The sequence below is a fragment of the Hypomesus nipponensis genome, chromosome 27, assembly GCF_054491055.1.
Source record: "Hypomesus nipponensis isolate SF chromosome 27, ASM5449105v1, whole genome shotgun sequence".
NCBI lineage: Eukaryota > Metazoa > Chordata > Actinopteri > Osmeriformes > Osmeridae > Hypomesus > Hypomesus nipponensis.
In genome coordinates, this window is record NC_140387.1 from 14,124,187 (window position 1) to 14,151,390 (window position 27,204).

Sequence of the window (27,204 nt, forward strand, 5' to 3'; positions counted from 1 at the left end):
CAGAATACTCTGAACTGCTGTTTGGTGCATGAGCACATACAACAGTCAGAGCCTTCCCCCCAGCAACTTTCAGTTGGCATTCAGCCGGGGTCTCGTGAGTATCCCCACACCCGCCTGCGCCTCTCACCCTGAGCAACTCTGGACAAATTAATAAAGTCCACTCCAGAAGTTTGGTTCCAGAACCCATGCTACGTGTAGAGGTGAGCCAAACTATATCTAGTTGGTACTACTCCACCTCCTGTACTAGCTCTGGCTCCGTACTCGCCAGAGAAGTGACATTTCACATCCCTAGGACCAGTCTGCAATGCCGGGGGTCAGCACGCCCAGGTTCCTGGCTTTGCCTGATGCCCGGCTTGCAAAGCACCCAACCCCAATGCCTGTCCTTGTGCATGGTGGGCCCACAGGGTGACCGCTCTGTGTAGTCCTTCAAGGCTGTGCCTGGCTTAGCCCCGTAGGTCAAGGCTCGGCCACCAGACGCTCGCCAGTGAGCTCCTCTTCCAGGTCAGGCTCCAGGAGGGTGCCCCGGTTTCCCTTTTCCATGCGAGGTGCTGTAGCTACTTCTTTGCCAATTCATATGGCGTCTAGTGAATCACTTTTTGTCTGGGCCCTCCATCGGGACTAATTTGCCTTAGGACATCCCACCGGGGGCTATTTTACAGACAACACAGCAGGAACATGCCTGCTTTCAATGAGAGAGTAATTGACAACATTGCTGCTTTGAAAGAATGACAAGCAACATTTCTATATAAGTGAGTCATGTCATTGAAATGATTATTTATTCTTGATAAAAATCTATTCTGATTGTGACAACTGAATTAGATAATTGTGAGTCAGTTTATTTTTCATTAATACAAATACTATTTTTATTATTAGTACTATTAGCAATACTTGTTGCTCGCTGTTAATTTACCCACTGATCGAGAAAACGTATCCTTATCCGTCAACGCCCTCCCTGACATTTATCAGGAGCCACCACTGGTTATCAGTGACAAATTGTATAAAGTTTCAACACTTTTAGAAAGATTTGGATGAAAACAATGACTGAAGATTTTAAACTTTTGTTTTTAATTTCTCAAAGTTATGCTTGAAAAAAATATATATAATAATAACACCGTTTTAAATAACAACAGGTCCATGTAAAGCAAATACATGTTTAACCATTGCTGCATTTTAAATTAAGACAATACTTATTATACACATGTCTATCTGCTGTGACAGTGAAAATGCTGTCACGTCAACAACCCGTCCATATCTTCATGAATAAATGCTTACTGGTCATTTTCACCCTCTTAATTATTCTGTCTAAATTCTGCATTTGACATGTATTTTCACTGTGCTATATAATGTTGAGCTTGCCTTACTGTGTGTGTGTGTGTGTGTGTGTGGTGTGTGTGTGGGTGTGTGTGGTGTGGGTGTGTGAGTGAGTGAGTGCATCCTGGACAAATCTGAGTAGCAAAGTCAGTATGTGTGTATCATAGCTAAAATACTTACTGTCCCATTATCAATACTACGCCATTGGCACATTTTAAAAAGTATTATATTCTTTATTTGTTCAAATTAGGTCGAAAATAACAAATACCATTGGTCTGATGTTTTAAGAATGTCCTATCATACAATGTGTTGTTACGCTTTCAACAACAAATTGACTTGTATCTCTAATCTTTCAGGGAATATCAACCTTACAACAATTTGATGGGGAAAACTAGAAGAGTCCCTTGAAGATGACACGCACAGACCCACCTGACATACTGGGATCAACTGTGTATCAAGATATAAAAGTTAACCTAATTTCTTCGCACTTAAAAGCCTCTCCTCTCTCTAAACAATGTGATTCCCGAAACCACAACACACTGGGGGACAATCAGGATAACGTAAACAAGAGGCACTGTCGTACCTTTGACTACAAGTCACTGGAGTACCCCAAATCCACCAAATCCTCAATGGAATACCCATACAGGAAGGCTGACAGGCATGCAGCCCATCCAGATGTTGCCTGGAATGCATTGGGCCGCCAGCAGGTATACCGCTTTTCTGCACCAGACATTTTCAGCCATAGACTCACCCCTCAACCACTGGCCACAGAGATGGCACGAGAAGAGGTTGTGCCTGAGCAAAAAAGAAGGGCCAGATCAAAAAGTGCCACCCGAGTTCAGACCAACCTCACGCCTCTCTCTTTTGAAGGCTCCCCATCCATGGGAAGAAGAGGCAGGGAGGCCCAGCGGGCTCCACGGAACCCTAACTGGAGACCTGAGGTATCACCACGTAGGGAGTCCTCCTACGCAGCAACCAGGGCTCTCATGCATGAGGTGCATCCCATAAAACTGCAGCCCCAGAGGGCCGATGTAAGCCACTATTCACCTTTCTATGTTGCGGACAATGCAGAAGAGGGAGGGCCAGACAAGCCAGCAACAAGCCCTCATGTCAGGTGTCGGGTAGACATCAAACCGGACATGGCCATCCCGAAACATTCTGGACGAAAACCTGTGACTGCCAGAGTTGACATACCCTGGCAGAGGTACCATAGTACCGGAAGTAGAAGTTTGACAGTGCCTCGCCATTTTTCTTCGTCAAGGACACCAACCCCCACTGACTCATTCAGTGGGGAGTACAGGCAAGCATACCAGTATTCCCACAGCATGCCAAATAGTTACATTCAGCCAATGGAGATCCCTCTGCAAAGAATGCCTTCCTCTGGTGATTATTATGGTAGGGAACGCAGGGCACATTCCAGCCCCAATGTGCCAACCAAGTTCTTTTATGCAGATGACCCAGGAAGGTATGTGGCCACTGCCCCTACTCAGCCAAGGACTTACTATCAGGAGGAATGCTACGACATGCACAGTCAAAATCCTACTCCCAAAGTGCAGTATGTCCAGGATCCAAGGACTCGAATGGTGCATACTGTACCTACCCGATCATATTTTTCAGAATTAGAGCCTTATCCGTACCAAGTGCAAGCTGCATATTCAAAGGCATATACAGCAAGTGAGCCAGGGACATATATTATCCAGACACCACCAACAAGAACATTATTTGGGGAGGATCCAAGGACTTATCAAATTCAAACAGGGCCACCAAGGATTTTCTATGCTAATGGCATGTATACAACCCCACCAGAGCATCATATTCCGGCAAGGGCATATTACACAGAGCGTCATAAACGTGCACAAGTTGTTCAGCAACAACCAGACGACTGGTATGGATCGGATGCATCTGGTTATTCCACCCATCCAGCATCATATGTTTCCCAGGTCACTCCAACCAGAGTTAGGCAAGAGCCAATGCCTACACCTTGGTATGCTAATCCATGCATGGAGCCACCACGAATTGGTACTGACGAAAGACCGTACTCAAGGTCTTGGGACAATATTCTCAACTCTCGAGTGGAGAGGGAGCAGCCCTTGCCTGTTCAGCGAGGTCGAAGTTATGAAAACCTTCTTGCTCAAGAGAAGCGAAATTCTGCCATGGATGATAAACCACAGCCGGTGGTTGTTAATCTTTCAACTTCACCAAGACGTTACGCAGCTTTATCTTTGTCGGATAATTCTTTAATTGATAAGAGTCCAACTGAAACAGCAAAGGGCACAGCTAGCAAACTTTGGTTTGTCACTCCGGAGATCACCATAACTGATAATGACATAAGACCAGGCAACCTCAGGAAGTCTGAAGGACGATCTGCTAGTTGGGATGTGCTGGACTCAAGAACTGCTGTGGCTCCAGAAGCTACTCAGCTAGAAACAATGTCCTGCTCTGTGGACTCCACCAAAGAAAAGACACACAACAGCGCCTCACTCCAGCAAAGCCTGGAGCAACTCGATGAGCTGCTCGCAGACCTTGTTACTGACTACAAGCCTCCTACTCGGAGAGCAAGTGAAGACCTTCTAGACCAACTCAAGAAGTTGATTGATGAAGAAGAGGCCGCATCTCTGTCCAGAAAGGGATCAAAGGCAGGGTCAGAAGAACCAGGACCACTAGACAAACAGCCCACATCTATACGAATTAATCCTGATGCACTTCGAGATATAGACGGTGGAAGCGATGCCATGAGAAGTGCAGATGAATGTTCTCCAGATCAGAGCCCGGATGAGGATGACACCATGATGTGTTCAAACAACAAATGCAGAAGGACAGAGACCTTATTCAATGCTTGTCTCTACTTCAAATCCTGTCACAGCTGCTATACCTACTATTGCTCACGCAATTGTCGCAGGGAAGATTGGGACATTCATAAAGAAAGCTGTCTGTACGGACGAATCGGCAGTGTGTGCCGTCACATCATTAAGCACTGCCGCGAGACTGTCGAGGTGCACAAAGCCTTCTCCCGCATTGCCAAAGTGGGCTTTCTTTCCAGAGGAAGAGGAGTCCTCTTCTTGGGTTTTCCAAACCCAGGGTCATCCAGTAACTTCCTGCAACATGGCCTAGAAAGTCTCTTAATGTCCCCTACTTACTTGTCCCTTCGAGAGCTAGACAGCTTCAAGGACAACCTGGGGGAATATTGCAAGGAGCTCCAAGAGGCTGGCACAGAGTACGACCCAAATGAATGTTTCCTTTTGAATGTATCCATTGCAGTCGGTGACCAGTTGCCTGATGGACCATCGCCAAGGAACCAAGCCCCAACTGTCAGAAAATATGCCAAGGTGGCTCTGGCATCCTTTAGCCCAGAGAGGAAGGTTCACAAGAAAGAAAGTGACATGGAAACATTGATCCTTACACCACCACCTGGCACAGCTGATATTGACAAAGAGGGAGAAGAGGGCAGGAAGGCCAGAGAAATCTGCTTTATCAACATCCAACGGGAGCTAAGAATCCGAGGGGTTTTCTTACGTCACGAATATCCACAGGTCTATCAGCAGCTTTGTGAGTTTGTGGAAAGCAACAGAAGGTTCACTCCTACAACCATTTATCCTATTGACAAGAGGACAGGTAAGCAGTTCATGTGCATGATCATGGCTGCCTCTGAGCCTAGAACACTTGACTGGGTAGGCACACCCCATCTTCTTGATGACATTATTTAAGTGCACCTTTTGTAGTAAATATATATGTATAGAAATACATATATATTGTTATACATATCTATATATCAAGCCTATTTATTATAAATGTTTGTAGATATGTATTTTATTATTGAAGAAACTCATGTCTATGATGCCAGTATTATTCATTATCAGAATATTGGACACATGCTAAATAAGTAGTACATACTTTTTAAAGGGATACGCCATTTATTTACTTTTTCACTACATGAATGAGAGGCCAAGTCATTCATAAACTCTGCATTAATCATGTTGGGGTTTTGCCCATCATTTTGCCATTTTGATTTAAAAATAACTATAAATCATTATTTTATCCATTCTAGAAATTATTGGAATGGTAGTCCTTTCCTGTGATGAAAAAGCAAAGTGACTTTTGCATAAGGGATCACTCATGGTATGGCTATTGGTATATTATTTTCTTGGCTACACAAACACTTTCTATGCAAAATATGGGTTAACTGATCACATTCCTTTTGCTGTTGACAACCATAACATGAAGAATTGTCCGGTTTTGATTAAATAATATTATTATGACATACCACAGGACAAAGCTACTCCCCTGAAAATAAAGTTGTTGTTAGAAATTAAGATTAGATTGAAATGATCGGGATAACGTGTTCCTCAAAATGAATAAAAAAGGGAAAGCTGTGCTACGCTTATCCTTTTGGTGTAGCTGCACTATCACTGCATACTGTAGATGGTAGTGATGTAAATTAACGTTTTCCTAAAAGTGATTTTACTGATGTGACTTTCAACTTGAAGTTTAATTCAGTGGTGCTTTAATGTTTTCTTGGTAGAATTACTGGAGCAATATTTGACTAAAACGTGTAGATTAATGATGGGTTGGTTGTCTGCCACACACATTAGGTGTTGGCTTATACTGTTACATTTGAAACACTGTGAATAGAAAAAAGTTTAATGTTCATCCACTTTAGACAAAAGGGTTCGTGTACTACTGATAAGTCATGCAATTTCATTTAAGCTAGTTATCAGTTATTATAATAGCTATACTTTCTCTTAAGTACAATATATAAAGTGAGATTTGCAGGTACAGTTTTTGTCCTTAAAAAAGGTGAGCCAAATCTGGCAAGTTTAGCTGTATGGTATGTAAAGTTTAAAATGCTTGAAGATGATGTTAGTTGTGTATTTGTGCCACACTAGTTCTATTATGTTTGTAGTTTGTTTGGGGAGAGAACAAAAAACCTAAGAAAGGTTATATTGCCTCATGTTTGATATGTTATTTTGCCTCATTGGAAAATATGTTTGGTACACAGCTACACTTTGTCAACCGCTAACAAGCTAACCGTAGCTTATTGTCAAGCTTTTCGTTTTTGGATTGACATAAATAGAGTATGCATCATTTATCAACACTTCCTAAAGACAAACTACTGTTGAGCCTGTAGCACAGATATATTTATGTTATACTTTTTGGCTGACTAAATGTACAAATGCAAGAAGAAACTTACTGCACGTAATTCTATTTTTATTCTCAGATTTTATCATAGCATTGATAATAACCTGCTCGATAATGTAATTTTTTATAGTTGTAAACTACAATGCTATACAGGATATTTTCATTGTCAGCCATTCAAGTGAAAATGTGAGAATGAAGAAAATGAGTAGACCTCAAATTAAAATGACTAGAAAAGGTTATTGTATTTTTTCTACCTTTCTTCATATGTGTCTGATTGTGTGCTATTTATAAAATATATCTAATAAATGACATGGGAACACTGGGAACAGTTTTCTGACTGCTTTTTAAGTGGATACACAACCACAAAATCTCTTGTGCCAATCAGTGACTCTGGACAATTGCAGTTTGTGTGTCCATGTTCATGCATGACATGTACTGTGTGTGTACCCAAAGGCAAGTTTATGGTTCATTGTCAAAGTAAAATAAAAAAAACATTTTAGGTAAGTGCTGAGAGCAGCCAGGATCGGATAAGGAACGAATTGATCCAGGGTAGTAAATTCCACAAAATGAATCTTTTCATCCAAAGCAAATCCAATAAACCAGCTTATGCACTGTTTGGGCAACATTAATGCAACTGTCAAAGAGGGAACACTCCTGGTATTTGACATTTTTCAAGGTGCGACACAGCCTTTGTAGTTAGACTTTACAATGTATTTCTAATTGGGGAGCACTACTTCAAATCTCTTAAAAAATCAAGTGCTTCTTTTGTAAAGTGTTGTGTTCTGTACTTATTATATACTTATTATATAATGTACTTATTACAAAGGAGACAGTGTGGGGCTGTAGACAATATGATGTAGAGTTAAATTAGCAAACAGTTGCACCCACAGCATGGGTAAAAACCATTTGTCTTAAATTTTGTTTGCTATGTCCATACTCATTATCAGAAAACCCATAGGTAAGTTATGCCAAAACGTTTAACATAAAACAATAATTAGACATTCTTAAAATTAACTGTATCGTCCCCCACGGATTAATCAGATGAGATTGCAGTGGCTCTGGAGGCCGAGATCAAAGAGCCTATGAGACATGAATTCATCATTTTAATTAAATGTTTAAAGTATTTATTTAACACATACTGTGCTGGCTCAGCAGAGCTGGGAAAGTCCTAGACAGCACTCCATACTACGTAGTGTTGTCCAATCATGTGCGTTATTTAAATATCTTTATGAAATTCAGACAATCAAAACAAAGTTTACAATGCATGTTAAGAGAAAGACAATGAGAGAAGCAGAAGCTAAAGCTGAAGCGAGAGAAGTTGTAGAATGGCTTGCACAAAAGTCTTGTATTTCTCACGCTGAGAAGTAAGGGATACCTTGTCCCGCTATATAAAATTAATGGACAGGCGCAGGCATATAGAGGGACGTTTTATGCCGAGTTGATAGTTATACAGTTAAATGCCACCTACCAACCAATCTGAAATACCAGCCCCTCCCCCCCCCTTAAAGGTTTTTTAGGACCTTAACCAATATTGTAGCACCACCCACAATATAGGTTGTACTATATAGGCATTATCTATATTTTCTCTGATATGTATTTATTTCTCTATTATTATTTCCCCACCCTTCACACCCTGGCAGGGCTGGTCCTAGGCATGGGCGACATAAGCAGCCGCCTAAGGCGGCAAATTCCAATAGTATGAACCTGGAGAGCCGGAGAGCTGCAGTTTCAGGACCACAGTTCTAGGATCCTGACAGCGCCACCTAGTGAATTGAAAGGCAGTGTCACTAGATTGCAACAAGATATTTGAATGGTTTGCGAGGTAAGAAACAAGGAAAACTCATGTGATGATGTTTGATGACCCAATTATTTAGAAAGGTATGATATTTGAAAACAGGTTTGAATAACAAATATTGGATAATTAAAGAAATTAAAATCACGTAAAATATGCATATTTCATAGATGTGAAGATCCAGTGTAATTTGATCAAATTAAGTAGGCAAATTAAGGAAGATAAAATAGTCTAAAGAAAAGGTGGAAAATATATCAATGTGGACAGATGTGTGATGTCTGGAGTGGCCTTAAAAGTTTTCTGGGACTACAGAGAACCAATGTACACCCTGCAACATGAGCCTTAAGGATTGTGGCACCTTTGCAGATACTCTGAACTCATTCTAGAGGGCTTAACTTCACCAAATAGCCAAAGTCAACCAAGTATTATGTCCTGATAACATCAGTAGTAACAAGCTCCTGGAGACCTGCTACAAACACCTGGCCCTGTCTTCTGTGAACTGTTCAACTGGTCCTTGGAGGAGCTGGAACACACAGTTCCAGCTCTTTGGAAGACCTCTGCCATCTGCCTTGTTCCAAAGAAGAGCAGACCCAGGATTCCCAATTACTTCCAACATGTAGCTCTTACATCAGTGGTGATGAAGAGTTTTGAATGTCCAATACTTTTGTAACTACAAGAGACAATCCAGAACCTGGCAGATCAACTCCAGTTTGCCTACATGAAGTGTAGAAGTCTCGATGATGCTGCCCTTACTTTCCTGCATCATGCACTCTCATCTGGAAAAACTAAAAGCACATGCTAGGCTTGTGTTTGTGGAATATCTCTAGTGCCTTTAACAGAATGTAACCATCTGTTGGGAATACAACTACTAAATATGAGTAAATTCTTGATTCATACTGCAATGAAATTCCACACACACACAGGGTTCTGTCAAAATACTTATGCAATGTACGTATTCTGTAATTTGTTTAATTATTTTATTTTATGCTCTATTATACATAAATATCAAAGTTATCTTAAGAAATACAAGTTTAACTCTAATCTGTTATACTTTAATTTATTTAATATCATCATCACAAAAAAAACATTTTCTTTGAGTAATGTTGGATGGTGATGCTGCGCAGGATCCACCGCTTTCTTCTCTGCTGCTGGTGGTGAACCTGTATGGTGGATGGGCCGCATGAAGATGCTTCCTTTGGTGTGGATGGGCATGCTCGATGATGTTTTGTATTGGGCGTGACTCAAAACATTGACCACGTCAGTGGATCAGATCATCTTTCATATACCTGTAAATACTGCACATGCCTGTGTGCATGCTACATTTTGGATGTGTCTGACACCACAAAGTTCTGGAAAAGTTAAGTTCTATTCTATTTGCTATGGCTTTTGCAGTCACTCAATCTCAACCACAAATGTGTAATGTTAGAGAGGCAAGACACAAGGTTGACTCTCAGGGCAGAATTAAGATATACATTGTAATTTGAATAATTGTCAAAAAATGACAATCACCCCTCCATATCACTCCATCCCCTCCATATCACTCCATCTAGACCTCCATCGAGACCTCCACACAACTTCATCCTTCAATGACAGATAGAAGCAAGAAAAACAAATATAAATATAGCTGCAAGCAGCGATGCAGGTTCCTCCGTAAAATGGCAAAATATTATAAAAATGTACATTGTAGAAGAGTTGGACAACAAGTGAGCTAAATTAATTCAGGTTGGGCCAACTACAATAGACTGAATGGGGATTTGAACTCATGAGCATAAGGTTACAAGGCCACCTCTTTATCCTCTCTGCTACACACCAGCTGTTGTGGATGTATGAGTAGAAAAGCAATCCTATTAGCTTTGGTCAGCTTTGGAACAAAGGTTAAGAAACAATTGACATTTCAAAGTGGAATTGCATGAAATTGCGCATGGTATTTTATAATGATGTTAACTAAACAGATATTCAAATTTAAGACTGGCTAAAACACTCGGGCTGGATTAAAAACTACAACCTTATACTTTGCAAGTCACTGTCCCAGTCCATTGAGCTATTCTCAGTGTTGAATATTGTCATTTTCAGTTACTGTATAAAAAAGTAAGCTGTTTCTTCTGTGGTAAGAGTTGTTAGATTCAGTCAAAGTTGAAACTACTCAAATTAAATCGTATTTTGACATACCAATGGGAAATTGTTGATGGTACTTCAGAGTGATGTCATCTTGAACCCAATAAGGTTTGAAAACCATCAGTCAAAATGATATTTGATTTATTTACACAAAGATATTGAGGCAATGTGGACATTTACATAAATACACCCCTTTCAGACATTTTGTATTACATTTCTCATTCCATTTCACCCTATATAAAAACACACCTGCCCGCACACTATCCAAATCCATGCCATTTACCTCCCTCCCAGCGCAAGTCACGCCAAAGTAAAAATGCTGTAGCGAATGTCAACCAAAAAATTGCCTCCCTCAATCAAAACACATTGACCGCAACTCTCTTTCCAGAATTGCTCAAAGATGGCTTGAAGACCACATTCCAGAACCACAGCCAATTTACAATCAAGAACAGCCTCATTGGCAACAGGTCTTTGGCACAGCACATGATCATCTCCTTGCAAATAATAAGGTTCAATTGCCGATTCTCATTTCCGATGTTGTTGTGTTAAACCACACAACATGCACTCTCAGGGTGACCAACAAGATTATTTTAACTAACAAACAACAATATCACAAACATCAAACACAAACAACTGAACGAACGCAACAACTGAAATCCCTTGCATAGCTGTTGTAACCAAACTATTTTCCACAAGTCTTGGCGTTTTTTGACATGCCGCACTACATGCTGGGTACCCAAGAGCACTGATGCTGATTATCTAGCTGTGCTCCGACTGTGTGATATGACGAGATGCTAGTGAAAGTCTCCTGAAATGGAACTCGTCTCTTTGCCTTGAAGCTGCGTGCGCATTGTCATCAAGACCCCATGTATATGTCAAGATAACATCCAAGCTAACAATTTCGCCAAATCTGACTGCAGCTTTGTATACCATATGTACTGTGTTATGATTGTTTGAGTTAAACAACTTGCTTAATGAATTAAATGGCTGTTAAATGTCTAATCCAACTATAAATGTATAAAAGAGAGAGTTCCAATCAAATCTGAATTCTTTTTAAACCAAGAGGTTTAAAATACAACCTTTGCCTAAACTAACATGCACCAACTTAGAGAACTGAGTTTCAACATCCATTTACACATTTAGTCTTTATTTTTTACTCTACTCTTAAGGCATAACTATGTTTAACATAATGTCTGCACCTCTCTGTCACCGACTGTCTCTGGAGTGGGGGGTAGGGGCTTCACAGGGTGTCTACAGGTGTAAACAAGTCACATTTAAGACTTTTTAAGACCTTTTAATACCACTTCCAATTGAAATTAAAGACCAAATTTACGATAGAAATACAAATCAAAAGTGGAAATATACAGTTATTTTCCCAAACACTGATGTCTGTTCAATATGAACAGTATGGTAAAAAACTCAACCGATTGTTGTCATAAGAACATTGACTAAATGTGTGTAATGCGAAAAGATAACACAAAAATTGAATTGCTGTCCTAAATTATTATTTTTATATTACACCATGGTGGAGCAGAAACTAGCAATTCCATGAATCCCATGGAAACAAAGGAAAATGTGTGAGATGAACTGATGTGGAGCACAAATCGTCCAAGAAGCAGTACTTCTCTTGATTTGGTTTTTATTCAGATGACTAATCATTGGATTCAGGTAAAAAGTGTATAACTTGAACTGGTTTCATTACTTAAGACACTAAAAGTCAGCAGCTTGGCATGCTGGGACATGGAAAGGATTAAACATTTAGATTTCATCAAAGTAAAAAAAATTTGGTTTGTCCTTTTTCATCAATGTCCTCAAAAAAGCAGTCTGCAGAGCTACTGTGTCTGTGGGGTGACTGTCTGTCTCTAGAGGGCTGGCAGGCAGGGGCAAGCAGGGCCTGCAGGCAGGTAGTCAGGGCAGGCCAGCGGGATTAAGCTGTCCTGGGGTCAGGGCTGAAGAAAAGCTGTCCAGCTAGAGGCGGGTAGTCCAGCAAGGGATCTGTTTTTCTCTCAGTATCCTCTGTTGAACTCTGTTGAGCAGGCATCTGCATGACCCTCCAGACCTGTAAAAGTGAAGAAAGGATCCATGTCAGTTGTGAAAAATGAAGCTTTTTACATCTACACTTGACATAAACTACAGTTTTGACTGTGAAATGCAGTGGCATTACTTGAACTTGAATCCAAATGTGTTGAACTTATGGAGATCCGGCCATGCAAAGTCACACCAAACATTTGGCCCGATTCCAGGCTCTGGCAAGAGTATTCAGCTGTAAACTGGTCAATATACACATCTGACTAAAGACCAGCTCGACCTTTGCCTGTAAACAGTGATTCTGACTGTCAGAGACCTTAGAGCTGATACCTGTCAGAGACCTAGTTTCACTCGGCTGACCGAGTGAAACTAGCCTGGCTAACGTAGGTCGCTTTCTCAGGAAAAAGACAAATGAAACAGGCTTGTTTTGAAAGATCCTATATACTGGTTATCATCAACACATTTACATTTAGCAGACGCTCTTATCCAGAGCGACTTGCAGGGGCACAGTACAGGGACATTCCCCCTGAGGCAAGTAGGGTGAAGTGCCTTGCCCAAAGACGTACTTCATTTGGCACGGCGGGGAATCGATCCGGTAACCTTCTGATTACTAGCCGCTCTGCCATCAGACTCCCTCAGCAGACTCTTGTCTACAAAAAGCAGCCGTCCCGATGTTTTAGGACTAGAATTTAGTGAATTACGATATTGTTTACACACTGCCAGTGAGTGAGCGAGCCGAGTCTGTCACTGAGTCTCCCTCCACTTGCGAGTTTTCCACAAATCACAAAAATAATCGGAGCATCCCCTTGTAAAATATTTTTTCAGCAAAGTACCCCCTAACCAGCGCAGAGCATAAAAAAAAATAAAAAAAGATGTATAGGCCCTAGTACACAGCGCTATGTCATTGTAGCGGATGTGTTCAGGGCAGGGACGTCGTTAGGCCTATTTAGGCTGAAGCCCCCCTAAAATGTTCTTCAGCCCCCCCAAATCATTTGGCATTATTGACTTTAAAAAAATACATATAATAATTAAACTATTGTTTCTCACACGGACAAGTTATTTATAACTCTAATTATGCTACATATGTGCGTGCGTTCTGGTTTGTATGTTTACTCCCCCTTTAAATTATAATCCAATAGCCTGTCATCATACTTTACGATACAAACCCCCGGGCACTAGTACCGTCTCTCGTCAACGACAGCCAGTATTATAGCCAAGGAGTTCAAAGTAAATGATGCACGGAGTGAAATTGTAAGTACAAGAAGTTACAGAATGTGGCTATCTGTAGTTGTTAATGAGTGTTACCTGCTTTAGGTTTACTTGATATGAGGCAAATGAAAGCGAATATTGTATGTTAAAACTAAGATAGCTTGCTACTTTGTTAGAAACTGTCCCCAGTTAGAAAGAGTGTGAACTAGCGAATTCGAAATACAAGAAATAACTACCGACATCTCTCTATTCTTTGCATTGATATATCTCTCTAGTATTTCAAAACAATATTATCAGTCCCTATAGAATGTTGTTATTTATAATCAGTTAATGCTAGTGAAAACTAAACTAAATGTCAGTGTCCCTCATAACGCTATTGTGCCGGTATATCACCCAATACATTGACCAGATGGATATAAGAACATTCTTTAGGAGAGGTGGCAGCTCCGTAGCCTGGCTGCCAGCCCAACTTCTCCCCGCCCACAAAAAAATTTGGTCGGGAAGTTGGGTCTGGAGGGTCTCGTATTGGGGAACAACTACAGAAAAACAGAATCTGGGCGTACCAATGAAATTGCCAGGGCGGGATTTATACGATGATGGACAAATGATCAACAGTAATGTAATCACCCACGTCACAAAAGAGCGCTTAAATTGAATTCGTTTTGAACAAACAACATATTACGTTGCTCTGATTGGTTGTAGGTCTATTCAATTGAGCGAAGAGGCATTTGTTTTCCAGGCTCGTTTGAAACACGCCCCGTAGTCAAAGCGCAACGGAGAGTTCTCAGACACATATTCTGACTAGAATTATGAGTATGACAACGTCAGGCTAGCAGCTCCGCCCAGTCAGATGAGAGAGAGAAGCAGGAGATGAACAGGGCTGAAGGAGCCGGTGTGATGGAGGTTAGTGGTCTACAAGTCTAGAAGGAAATGAGTGGAGTTTTTTTAATTTTCTTCTACTGTGGTAGAAATGTATAGGCATTTGTTGTCAGGCCTAGGCTACTCCAAGGCATAGCCTAAACTAGATTATTACATGATATTTTTATGCCAAGTCATAAAATTGGCTTCTGGATTTCGATCAGTTATGTTTCAATGTTTGAACTTATCTTAAAGGGTCATGCAGAAGGAGAGGCTGAGGCAGAAAAGGGAAGCTGTCCAAGTCAGAAAGAGGAAGAGACAGACCAAGCAGCTGCAGCAACAAATGATTTAGGTGAAAAAGACACAAGGCCTAGACAGGTTAAGCTGAAGAGTTACCCACAGGACAGCTTTGGTGCTCAGGACAGGTCATTTCACCACAGCTGGTTTGAGAAGCACAGTTGGTTGGAATATAACCATAATGCAGCTTTCTGCTTCCCATGTAGATTGTTTGGCAAAAACATCAAACATGATGCTTTGGTCAGTAGTGTTTGCAAGAACTGGAAGAAAGCATTGTTTATCTTTGGCAAGCACGAGATGGCACAGACACATAGGGACAGTGTTGTTGCATGGCAAAGCTACCAGGCAACTAGCCGACAGGGAAACGTTGCACAGATGATAGCATCTGCACATGCAAGTGAGATAGTAGAGAGAAGGGAGTATCTTAGGCGAATTGTTGCAGTCACCTCCATGTTAGGGCGACAGGGACTCCCTTTCCGTGGCAGTGATGAAGGCCAAGACAGCACAAACAGAGGCAACTTTCTTCCCTGCATGGAACTTTTGAAGGAGTTTGATCCTTTCCTTCAAAAATATAACCCTCCCTCAAATGCTACCTATATCTCACCAACATCTCAGAATGAGATGATTGAGTGTTGTGCTCAAGAAGTAAACAGTGTCATTGTATCTGAGATGACAAAGTCCAAAATGTATGCCATTATGGCAGATGAGGCAAGGGATGCACGGTCAGAGCAGCTGGCTGTTTGTGTTAGGTACGTGTCAGAGGGGGCAGTGAAGGAACATTTTCTAGCACTTACAGAGATCATGTCGTTTGATGCCCAGTCCATTGCAAACGAGCTGCAGCAGCAGATCCAGAACAGTGGTCTTGCAGAGCTTAAGTGTGTAGCACAGACGTACGATGGTGCAGCTGTTACGGTGGAGTCAGGTGGCTCAACGGTGAGGGAATCGGGCTCGTAATCTGAAGGTTGCGGGATCGAATCCCCTCCGTGCCAAATGACGTTGTGTCCTTGGGCAAGGCACTTCACCCTACTTGTCTCGGGGGGAATGTCCCTGTACTAACTGTAAGTCGCTCTGGATAAGAGCGTCCGCTAAATGACTAAATGTTATGAGTGGGTCCACTGGAGGTGTGCAGGTACATTTTAGAAGGCTCCATCCTGAGGCAATATATGTGCATTGTTATGCTCATGAGCTAAACCTGGTGTTGTGCCATACCTGCAGGGCTGTTTCAGAGGCTGTGGAGCTTTCCAACTTGTTGGAGTGTGTGTATTCCTTTTTTCAGCACCTCCCTAGTTAATCATCACAAGTTCCAAGAGGCTCATTCCAAGCTTGGCTTGACAGCAGTTGAGCTCGTGCAACTTTCAAACACTCGCTGGGCATGCCAGCTGCGATCAATCAATGCAATTCTTGAGACATTACCTGCCATTTTTGAGTGTCTCTCTGCCATTGGATCCCCCATAGCTGTTGGTCTCAGAGCGAAGCTCTACAAGTTCTCAACAGTCTATTCACTTCTGATGTTTCAGACACTTCTGTCTGTAACTGAAGGACTCCACAAGTTCCTTCAGAAAGAGACTTTAGACCTGGCAGAAGCTTTTATCAGCAAACAAGCTGTATGTGACACACTGAGGGGCAAACACACAGATGTATTTGCCACGGAGCTGTATGAGAGAACCAAGGCCCTGTGCCACACCTACAGTAGGGCTGGGCGGTATGACGGTAATACCGTGCGACGGTAGAAATGTGTCTACCGGGAGAGATTTGGCTATACAGTTTCAACCGCGGTATACTAAACACGCAGCAAATTATTTCAACTGCATATCCTTTCCCTGCTCTCCCTCCGTCTCTCAGTCACTTAACCTACGCGTCTTTCTCACATACATAGTCACAACGTCAGCACACGTTAGCAACGATGCATACATACACCGGTCTAGTAAGACAGACAGCTATATCAGCGAGCATTCAGCCTTAGTGCCGTAGCTAAAGATCTAGGAAAGTTCAGGCTACTTTTCGCAAGGTACCTACGAACATGTCTTAATCGAAGGTTCCCCTTTGTTCTTTTGGTGAGAAGTCTCGGGAGCTAGCTACTTACCCGGCGTCATGGAGCCGACCAGTTAAATAGTAGGCCAAAATCTCCTATCACGGTATGAGTAATTTGATATCACGGTTACGATATATATCACGGTATAGTAATTGATATAGTAAATTCAATTAAGAAATGGTACAAAATAACCATACCGTACTTCATCATCACACTTGATTATTTATTACAAACAAAAACAACTGCCTCACATGAGACAACACTTAGAGTTAAAAACAAGACTCAAAAAAGTTAAGAGTACGAGCGTTCTGATTGGCTGATTCGCAGTCATGACATCCGCGTGGTGACCTAGTACTCACAGCGCAATACGGATCAGTAATGCCCTCGGACAAAGGGGGGGGGGGGTTCAAAATAATTCCTTTGTTAATAATTTGTTACACAGAACTTTATTATATTAAATATTCATCCAAAATTATTCACACCTTCACAAAATCAACCACAAGCAAATAATTTGTGCATATGCAGGTAGCAACGCTAGTGCTAAATAACTATTTAACTGGTCGGCTCCATGACACCGGGTAAGTAGCTAGCTCCCGAGACTTAGCACCAAAAGAACAGAGGGGAACCTTCGATTAAGACATGTTCGTAGGTACCTTGCGAAAAGTAGCCTGAACTTTCCTAGATCTTTAGCTACGGCACTAAGGCTGAATGCTCGCTGATATAGCTGTCTGTCTTACTAGAACGTTGTATGTATGCATCGTTGCTAACGTGTGCTGACGTTGTGACTATGTATGTGAGAAAGACGCGTAGGTTAAGTGACTGAGAGACGGAGGGAGAGCAGGGAAAGGATATGCAGCTGAAATAATTTGCTGCGTGTTTAGTATACCGCGGTTGAAACTGTATAGCCAAATCTCTCCCGGTAGACACATTTCTACCGTCGCACGGTATTACCGTCATACCGCCCAGCCCTATCTGAAGGCAATCTTTCAAGTTGCCTTAACAGTTCCTGTGAGCAGCTGCTCATGTGAGAGGTCCTTTAGTGCACTGCATCGGCTGCACTCCTGGCTGCGTAAGACAATGGGCCAGAAAAGGCTTCACAGTCTTGTAGCCATGTCAATTGAAAGTGACATTCTAGGGGGACTGAGTCACAACACACCAATTTGCCACCCTCAAAAACAGAAGGCATTCTTTGATGCTTCCACCAAATAATCATTGACCTGTGATTCCATACCACCCGTCCCAATTATCTGAAATCTCCTGTGCATTGGATTCTTTTTTTTAAATATAATTTGAATGTATTTTTGTGTATTTTTAAAAATCTCCCTCTAATGCTATCCTGGATCTAGTCCTATAGTGTTTTTCTCTGTACATTGCAATCCTTTTAAATAAAAGCAGAGAAAATTATTTATCTCTTTATTTGAGAAAAGTTCATATTTGTGTTGTCAAATTTCACTATGACCCTGACATTCTGTCTCTTGTGTTATCATATACTGAATGCAAGCAAAACTACAGAGCAAAATCACACTCTTTCTGATTAAACCAATCTATGAACTGTCTGAAACAATGGATATCCGCAGCCCCAAATGGGCCTTAAAAAAAAAATGCTGCACGCAAACATGCCACTCCCCTTGGGGCTAAGCCCCCCCTTTCTTTGAATGCTAGAAATGCCCCTGGTTCAGGGCATGAACAGGCACAACTCATGGGTGGGTTTTTATATTTATTTGCTCCTGCAGAAGACAATGAAACAACAAATTGTCATCTTATTTTCTCTCTTTTTGCACCTCAGCTTCCCTCAAGCAATACAAAATGTAGTGTTCATTCAACATTACATCACATGTAATTAGGGTGACCAGACGTCCGGATTTCGGCCGGACAGTCCGGTTTTCCAGCCTTTTGTCCGGACCGCTGTAGCGTGTCCGTTTTTTCGCCCTTTTATCCTCCTTTTTGACCCTTCCTGCCCACCGTCGCAATTTACCACTCGCTTAAGTTTTCTGATGCCAAAAAGAAAGACCTCCTTCTAACCTACGTGGAGTTCAGAACTCCGCTTTGCCATAAGAGCAGCAAAGATCAATATTATACCGTCTGTAAGTTCGGTCGCATTGACATTGACGTGAGTAGTAGGGGGAAAGGGGCTTTAAGCATGCCTGCATGCCCCCCCCCGTCAACAACGTTTTGAGGTTGTCCTCCTTTTTGACCCTTTGTCCTCCTTTTTGGACCCAAGTGTCCTCCTTTTCAGGGTCATGCTTCTGGTCACCCTACATTCAATGCACACTAGCTACTAGCCAAGAGCTATTCAAATTTGACCAGAAAACATTTAGCAAATTAATGTTAACATCCCGAAAAACTATATCCAGAGGAGATAACAGTGCCACCTTGAGCAGGGGTTCTCAAACATTTCAGGCCACATCCCCTAAAATAGTGGTGCCAGTGACTCGCGACCCCCGCATCCACGTAGGTGGTTTAACTTAAGTATACGTGGGAGTAAAAATAGGCCCTGGACTTTGATCCAGACCCGCCCACAAGAACCGGCCCCTGTATACGCCACCACAGCTGCCCTGCCCTGCTAATGCATGCACATGCTGAGTTAGATGTGAGGCTAGTTTGGAAGATCAATAGTTAATGTGAGCATGCGTAGCGCGCAATCCATTTTTATTGCCTTTATTTGACATATTTTTCAACATATTTTTTAAGCTTTGTGTAAAATAAACAAAGCCGTTTTTCAATTGGTAAAACTTTGTGCGTAGCAAGTAACAACCCACCTTCTGATTTCAAGTTTCAATGACTTTCCGTTACGTTAAATGACCGGACTACTTGCGGAATGATATGAAAGATGTGAATTAGAAGCACAAAACCCGTTGCCAATGACAGCGGTCATAAACTTTTCGCAGCGATGAATATCAAGAAATTACAGACCTGCGAACGCAGACATTTAACCTACATATGGCCCATACAAATCAACAGAACTTTTTGGAGCATTCTGAAGAGCCGCATAATAACTATTTTTAATGGATGCTAATGGATGCTAATCTTTAAAAATCTCACGTAACCCCTGGACTGCCTTCACGTACCCCCAGGGGTATGCGTACCCCCGGTTGAGAACCACTGACTTAGGGAACATCTGCAGAGGAGTGGGACAAAATCCCTCCTGAGAGGTGTGCAAACCTGGTGGCCAACTACAAGACACATCTGACCTCTGTGACTGCCAACATGGGTTTTGTCGCCAAATACCAAGTCATGTTTTGCAGAGGGGTCAAATACTTATTTCACTCATTAAAATGCAAATCAATTTATAACAATTTTGACATGCGTTTGTTATTTTGGTTTTTCTGTCTCTCACTGTTCAAATAAACCTACCATTAAAATTATAGATTTCATTCTACACTTCATTCTTAGTATTTTGAAGTGTAAATGAGCAACAACAAATGTATGCTTTCTAATCTATGCAATCTTAAATAAATAAAAAGTATGCATACTTGTTTAAAATATACAGAAATATCAGTTGTAAAAGTACACTCATGAAAATTCTCAGAATGTTTATGTTTAATATTGGTTGGAGGTAATTGGCCCCAAAAATGGCCAAGCTGCACCCAACGCAATCACACCTTGTACCCTCTCTAGTTGATAATGGTTTGGACCTTTGGGTGGAGAAAATGTTAGTCGATTAATGCCTTTGAATTCTAATTGTGCACCCCTGTTCTAGACCTTTATTGCTAGCTCCTCCCGCACTCTACGCAACACCACGCCGATATTCTCTAGGATGACTCAAATTACTGTGGTATGGATATTCATGTGGACGGGTCGGCTGAGTGCAAGCTGACGAGAGCATTAGTTCTTTCTTGTTAATCCATGAAAGAAAGGGAACCGCAGGGTCATTCTGACTACTGTCCTACCATGATGGTTGTATAAGTGTGTTAATGGGGTCTCCATGCAGAATAAGGTCATGATGGAATGCTTAGGGGATCTGGGGCAGAAAAGCAAAAGCAAGCCAGCACGTTTCTTATTGGCTGTGCTTCTAACTGGTACAGAGAAGTTCCATTCAATGCCTATGATAGTCATACAATAGCGTTGAAACGGCCCATACCTTCGAGTCCACATTCCTCCAAAGGCAGTGTCCTATTACTGTTGCCTATTATATTATATTATATAAGTTTCACCCACAAACAGGCAAGTTATTCCTCATTTACATATGAACAATATCTTACAATATCCAAAACCTTTTTAAATAAGAAGTGTTATGTAATATGGGGCTTCCTCTTTAAATAGAAATTCTGGTGAACTGTAACTAATCATTCACCAGTTTACCAACCACTCCTGATGGAAATGTTATCCAGATTTGAGAAAAAGCAACACCCTCTGTTTTAATGAGAACTCCAACACTTGCTAAATGTTTACATACTCTAGAGGGTGCCAGAAACACATTTTGAGAGGGTGTTGCCTAGTTGGAAGAGGTAACTAAAGGCTCTTTGGATGTCTCGTCTTGAGAAAGTTGAGGGAGAGGGTGCAGTCTTCGTCATACAGAGTAGCATTTGTATATCTTAATACGGTACCATGATAAGAATATGAAAGCTTGACATCAAGTTACTGTGAAAAATAATTTATCGTTTTTCTATGCCTCTCTAATATTATCTGGAAAAGAGCATTGTCAGTTTCGGAATTAGCAGCATAAGAGAATAATAACTAAAAGTAGAATCTCACATACTTGCAGTTGCCAAATTAAGCTTTTTTCATTAGGCTCAAAGTTAAGATTGCTTCCCTGTCTTTTAAAGTAATCTCATTACAGGTCCATGAAGCCCACGGTTTATGCCCCTCTTTTATTATGAGATTTTCACTCTGTTAAGCCTAGAACCGAAAATGTGGTATAAATGCCTTATTTTGACACAAAACAGCGTCAATGTCCACAGTCTGTCCACAATAGACTTTGGATTGACTGTGGATTTGTATACAATGGGATACATGTTTCACTATAGGGTGATTATGATTCAATATTGCAGCAATATTAACAAAGATGTATAATGACAAATTGTGTACACATTTCATGTCTCTTTAACTTAACATCCTTCTCCCTTAGGGAATGGAAATGGAAGTACTATCATGTTAAATTTCACATTTATATCTCAAATGATGACCAAAACAAAGTTGTAAAATGTAACCTTTTTTCACCCATGTTAAAATAATACTATTATCTAATCTTTTGACCAGTCAATACAGAGACTATGAATGATATTCATTCAGGGGTGATAAAACAAGTTATGTTACTGTTACGGTGTAGTACAGATTGGACCAAAACGCAGCACAGATACAATGGAGCCCCCCCAAAAGTTTCATTAGCCCCCCCCACCCCCAAAAAATAAAAAAATAAAAACGTTTTATTTTCATATTTCAAATCAAAATTTGTTAATTTATCTTCCTAAAACCCACTAGAAGACACTATTTAAAAGGATATTTTCAAAAAAGTCTTCTGGGTGAACACGCCCCCAGACCCCCCTAGTTTTGCTGGGTCACAGGAAAAATAATAGGTTTTATCGAGGGGCTTAGCCCCCCCAAAAGTGGGAACCTAGATTCGCCCCTGGTTATTGGGCAGTAGGTGTATAGGGTCTACCATATTTTCCAGGAAAAAGACGCAACCCCCCAGAATGAGCACTTTGTGTTTATAAATTAGATATAAACCACACTGAAATATAAATCGTACTTCATAAGCATACAACGTTACCGTTGCGCCGGCTAATGTTGAGCGGAGCAATGGTCACGATTGATTACTTGCCCAGACACTCTGTCCAGAGGCAGATCAAGAGATTTTCATTCGGGGTGGGATGCGGTGGCAGAAGTAAGTTGTTATGCGGCCTCGTGAAGGCGAATCCGAGCCCAAGGAAGGGGGGTACAGTACTCCATATGGTAAATTATTGAGTTATAACAATGTAATTTAAATTATACAGTAGACTAACAGTACATTATTTATTGAAATGTTCTGTAGTGTACTTAAATTCAATGAGAAGATTATGATGGCAGTGTTTTAGTTACTCTATGCTATTCCATAACTAGGTCTACACCACTGGCTAAAACTTCACGGACAGCTTCAATAATCTAACTAGACAACATTCCCAATCAGGGTGAACACTCCAATTATCTAAAATATAGACCACCCAGATAGCACACATACGTTGGGCCGACGTATGTGTGCTATCTGGTCATAGCATTACACATATCAAAAAAGAACAAACACAACAATAGAACTACAAACAATGATTATGTAACTAAGCTAATGCCCTTAACTTAGTAGCTTTTCAGCTTACTGCAGGGCATTCTGGGTACCAAGAGCAATGCACGAGTATAGGCGATTTTACAGCATTGTGTGACACACAACACTTTTGTAACACACGGTTGTGGATAGTATGTCCACAAATAAAGCCAAGTCACTCATTTAGTGGCAGAATCCATTGTTACGTCTACAAAATTATTTTAGATAAAGTATAAGGTTAGCTAGCTTGCAAATCATGAGGATAGCCTACTGTAGCAGAGCTTTCTATGTGACAACGGACAAGGATGTTTTGTCCCTCGGGAGTTGACGTAGGCTTGATTCTGTCTATGTGAAATCAGTGAATGCTGTTCTAATGGTGATGTCAAGAAGAGCAGTGGTAAAGTAAGTTATGAATAGAGACCGTGTCCGTGTCTTATTGTCCACACGATCATATACAATTATATATAAAACAAACTTACAAAGAGCTTGCTTACACTACCAAAGTTGAATTAGTAATGTTGTTAGCGATGCTAGCGTTATTTTGCTAGCTAGCCTATAGAGCTACTGTAACATTTCACTGGGTCTTGCAGCTGTTTGATGAACTGAAATGATTATGAAATGTTATGTTCTACTAGCCATTTGCCTACTTAAGCAAGTCACTGTATTTCGAAGCCCCTATAATGTAACGGAGACAACAGTAAATAATTGCTCTTTCAAGTAATAAGCCCCCGTTCAAGTGTTGAGCATTAAATAAGCCTAGCTGTACGGTCTGTAGAGATCTTGAGACAAAGCCACTTTTGTGTTCTAAAACCGAACAGCCGCTTCGAAATATAAGCCGCACAATAAAACAGTACAAGCCGCGGCTTATTTTCCGATAATTATGGTAGGTAGGATGACACAGGAGAACCAACAGGGGGTGTAAAAGGGACAGGGACCAGGCCGTGGCTGTGGCCGTGACAGTTACAGAATGTTGAACCATGACATTGCTACCAGCTACTCACGCAAACAGAAGCTCTTACTTTGAAATTATGGACCTTGTGAACTGATGGACACATTTCTTCAAGTCTTACAGATCTTACTGCATGAGCTAACCAAATATTCATGTATGGAGTCAGATGGCTGAGCGGTGAGGGAGTCGGGCTAGTAATCAGAAGGTTGCTGGATCGATTCCCCGCTGTGCCAAATGAAGTTGTGTCCTTGGGCAAGGCACTTCACCCTACTTGCCTCGGGGGGAATGTCCCTGTACTTACTGTAAGTCGCTCTGGATAAGAGCGTCTGCTAAATGACTAAATGTAAATGTAAATGTATTGCAAAACAGAGAGTACCACAAAATGCTATGCAAAACAATGACTATGTTTTGATACCATGCATTATGGAGTATGTGACGATGTTATATCAGACATTGTGTACTGTGGGGCTCAAATACAAATTTCACAAATCTAAATTCTTCCTCAATGGAGGGAAAGGTCCACGGACATCCCCATGTGGCCCTGGTGGCTCTCTAGCATGATGAAAAAAAGAAACAGGGTGTGTCACACAATGCAGCTGTCACCACGGTTTCCCTCTACTTTGCTCCCCTGCCCTGGCCAGCTTTTATGCCTCGACTCACTCTGATACCAAGTTTTACAAGTGTAATAATTTGTCCCACTAAACTCTAATGAAGTGTAACTATAGTGCAGTTCCTTATGTAACCACAATGTTGTCACTATAGTTTGTCAGGGTTTGAGGGGTGACCTAGTGGTCACTGCATGTCATTACAGCATTCTTTCTATTTTCCTTCTCACCACCTGTTCCCTGTTTGCACTGATTACACCCCTTATAAATACCCTCTGTTTTCCCTCCTTCTTTGCTGAAGAGTTTTGTTATGCTCAAGACCTGTTCTAGACCCGGCGATATACTTTTTCCCAGTCACGTTGAGCCGCTGCCGTACCCCTCCCTGGACACTGGATTGCCTTCCCGATCTCGGACCCTGCCTTTCCTGACCACGTTTTTTGGATCATCCCTTTTAGTTCCTTCTACGGCTTGTTTTCCGTTTTGGTACCAGAGCTTTGCTCGTGAGTTTTCTGTTCTCCTCTAATAAACCTTCCGTTCCGCACTCCGTTTTTGGGTCCTCCCTGCAGCCAGCCCTGACAATAGGTATTGCTATGTAGTCAATGCATCCTTAATGTAGAAAGTTTCCAGACTTTTTAAAGACCAATTTCGAAGTTATTTATCCAGACCTTGTTCAAAAGAAAGACCAAATTACAAGTGTACAGTAACACCAATATTATGCATTGTAGAATGCTGAGTCTGGTGAATATGGAATCCTCACAACTAAGCTACAATAATGACATTATACTGTAGGCTTACCAAACACTCATGCTGTGAGTAGATTATACATAAAAAAAGTGTTATGTTTCTAAAAATAAAACAAATCCAAGTTTCTTTTCCTCCCTAAAATGGTACCTCAGGCTCCTACAGTTGCTAGGTAATTTATTAAACCCAAGGGGAAATTGCAGAAATTACTGTTAGTGGTATCATGGTCCAGGGACATTTTGTTTTATGGGTACCACATGCATGCCAATACAATATAGCAACAAACTCTGTGTCAGCACCAGCATAGCAACAGACACATTGTATCTTTCAAAGGCAATTATTATATAACCTAGATGCTATGTTGCACCCAGACACTATCTGGCACTAGCTACATCCCCATCCTGAGAAGGAATATTGAAAAAGTAATTTCTTGGGGGGGTCTTCATAATTCAACCTCATCCGGTCAATGAAGCATGTTTGTGTGTGACATAGAAGCCATTTGTATATTAGCATGATATATGTTTTAGAACAGCAGATGTCCAGGGTTCTCATCTGGTCCCTCTCTTTCCTTCCTATTGTTGCCCAGTAAGTCCCTCCACCACTCTACCCACCCTACATGCCCGACCCCCTTTGTCCTTTTGTAGTGGGCCCCGACCGGGGCACTGGGTAGAGAGGAGGGGGGTGTTCAGAGGAGCAGCAAAAACCTACTTTACGTAGGCCAGCTGTAGGGTTCAGGGGTACAATCACCCTCCCCTTTGTGCCCACTGTTTTCTTTTGCAACAGACCCAAATGAGTATTATCAGCACAAACAAATTCAAAAGTTTAGCAACAACATAATCTTTCTAATGATGGAAAGAGGCTTCCCCACCAAACAAAACAATCCAATATAATGTAGGTAGCCTTCTCCAGAACAATAATCCTAACCATTATGCTCCTGGGGCAAGCTCAAGCAAGCCCTCAACTGCTCACTTAGGGAGTTTAGCAGGTTTTGCCACCTCCTTCTGTATGCAAATCCACTCCTGAGGAACAGTTACAATGAAATGCATCTCATTACGGTTTCCTTTGCCATATATGGGCATGATTGCCCTCCGCAGATGTGTTCTCAGACAGGCATCTGTGGGCTGCGGCTTGCAGACGGCTGACTGAAAAGAAGGCTGGGAGGGAGGGTACAAATCAAAATGCAGCCCATTGTGCTGAACTCTAACCTTTTCAAGGGTCAAGTGGCATGTGACACCGCAGGATGAGGGCCTATATGGGCCGCACATTATCAATAGCCTAGGAGCCCAGAGTGGCAACCGGCTGGATGTGTGTCCCTTGTATGCGTGATTGAGTTACCCTCTTACCCAACAGCACACAAATACACTAGATAGTATTGAGTTTATCTAGCCTATTTGATTGGGCATAACATCTGAATAGTGAATACACCACAGATGAAACAATTGTCTTCTTGCTTTCTGTTCTACCTGAAGGACTGTGAGATAAAGACTACAAAAGAAATAGCGAAACTACTGAGTGAATCTCTCTTCAAACTTGGGCACAATAGATACTCCCACAGATGGCAGACGTTGCCCCTCACCCCCTTCATCTACTCACCCAAACCCACCCCACCCTGCTGTGAGTTGGAGCCCTAGGCTGAACACTTCCCTTCCCCCAATGCCTCTATCAGCCCCTGGGAGGGATATCCACAGATCACACAGATTACTCTCACACCTTTTATCATAGCATTGTGTAGTGACGTGTTTAGGTTCAGATGAGCTGGGCTTTAAGACACTGCTCAATTTAGGCAGTACAATTACATAAAATAGCTGCAACCACATTTGTATGCTTGATATTCATTCATTATAATGCACTATAAATATAATCCCAAACAAAACAGCACACACGTTTGACAAAGAA

At 41.5% G+C, this 27,204-nt stretch overlaps 2 protein-coding genes across 2 annotated transcripts; both read left to right on the top strand.

Moving 5' to 3' along the window:
• Positions 1-1,689: 1,689 nt before the first annotated feature.
• ajm1 (apical junction component 1 homolog) lies at positions 1,690-6,759 on the top strand. Its single transcript, XM_084693870.1, has one exon. It carries the CDS (start codon positions 1,722-1,724, stop codon positions 5,013-5,015), a length of 3,294 nt encoding a protein of 1,097 aa, XP_084549996.1. The 5' UTR covers positions 1,690-1,721; the 3' UTR covers positions 5,016-6,759.
• Positions 6,760-14,410: 7,651 nt separating this feature from the next.
• LOC146220874 (zinc finger MYM-type protein 1-like) lies at positions 14,411-15,836 on the top strand. Its single transcript, XM_084693975.1, has 2 exons — positions 14,411-14,494; positions 14,705-15,836. The coding sequence occupies exons 1-2, from the start codon at positions 14,462-14,464 to the stop codon at positions 15,698-15,700; spliced, it is 1,029 nt and encodes a 342-aa protein (XP_084550101.1). The 5' UTR covers positions 14,411-14,461; the 3' UTR covers positions 15,701-15,836.
• The last annotated feature ends 11,368 nt before the right edge of the window (positions 15,837-27,204 follow it).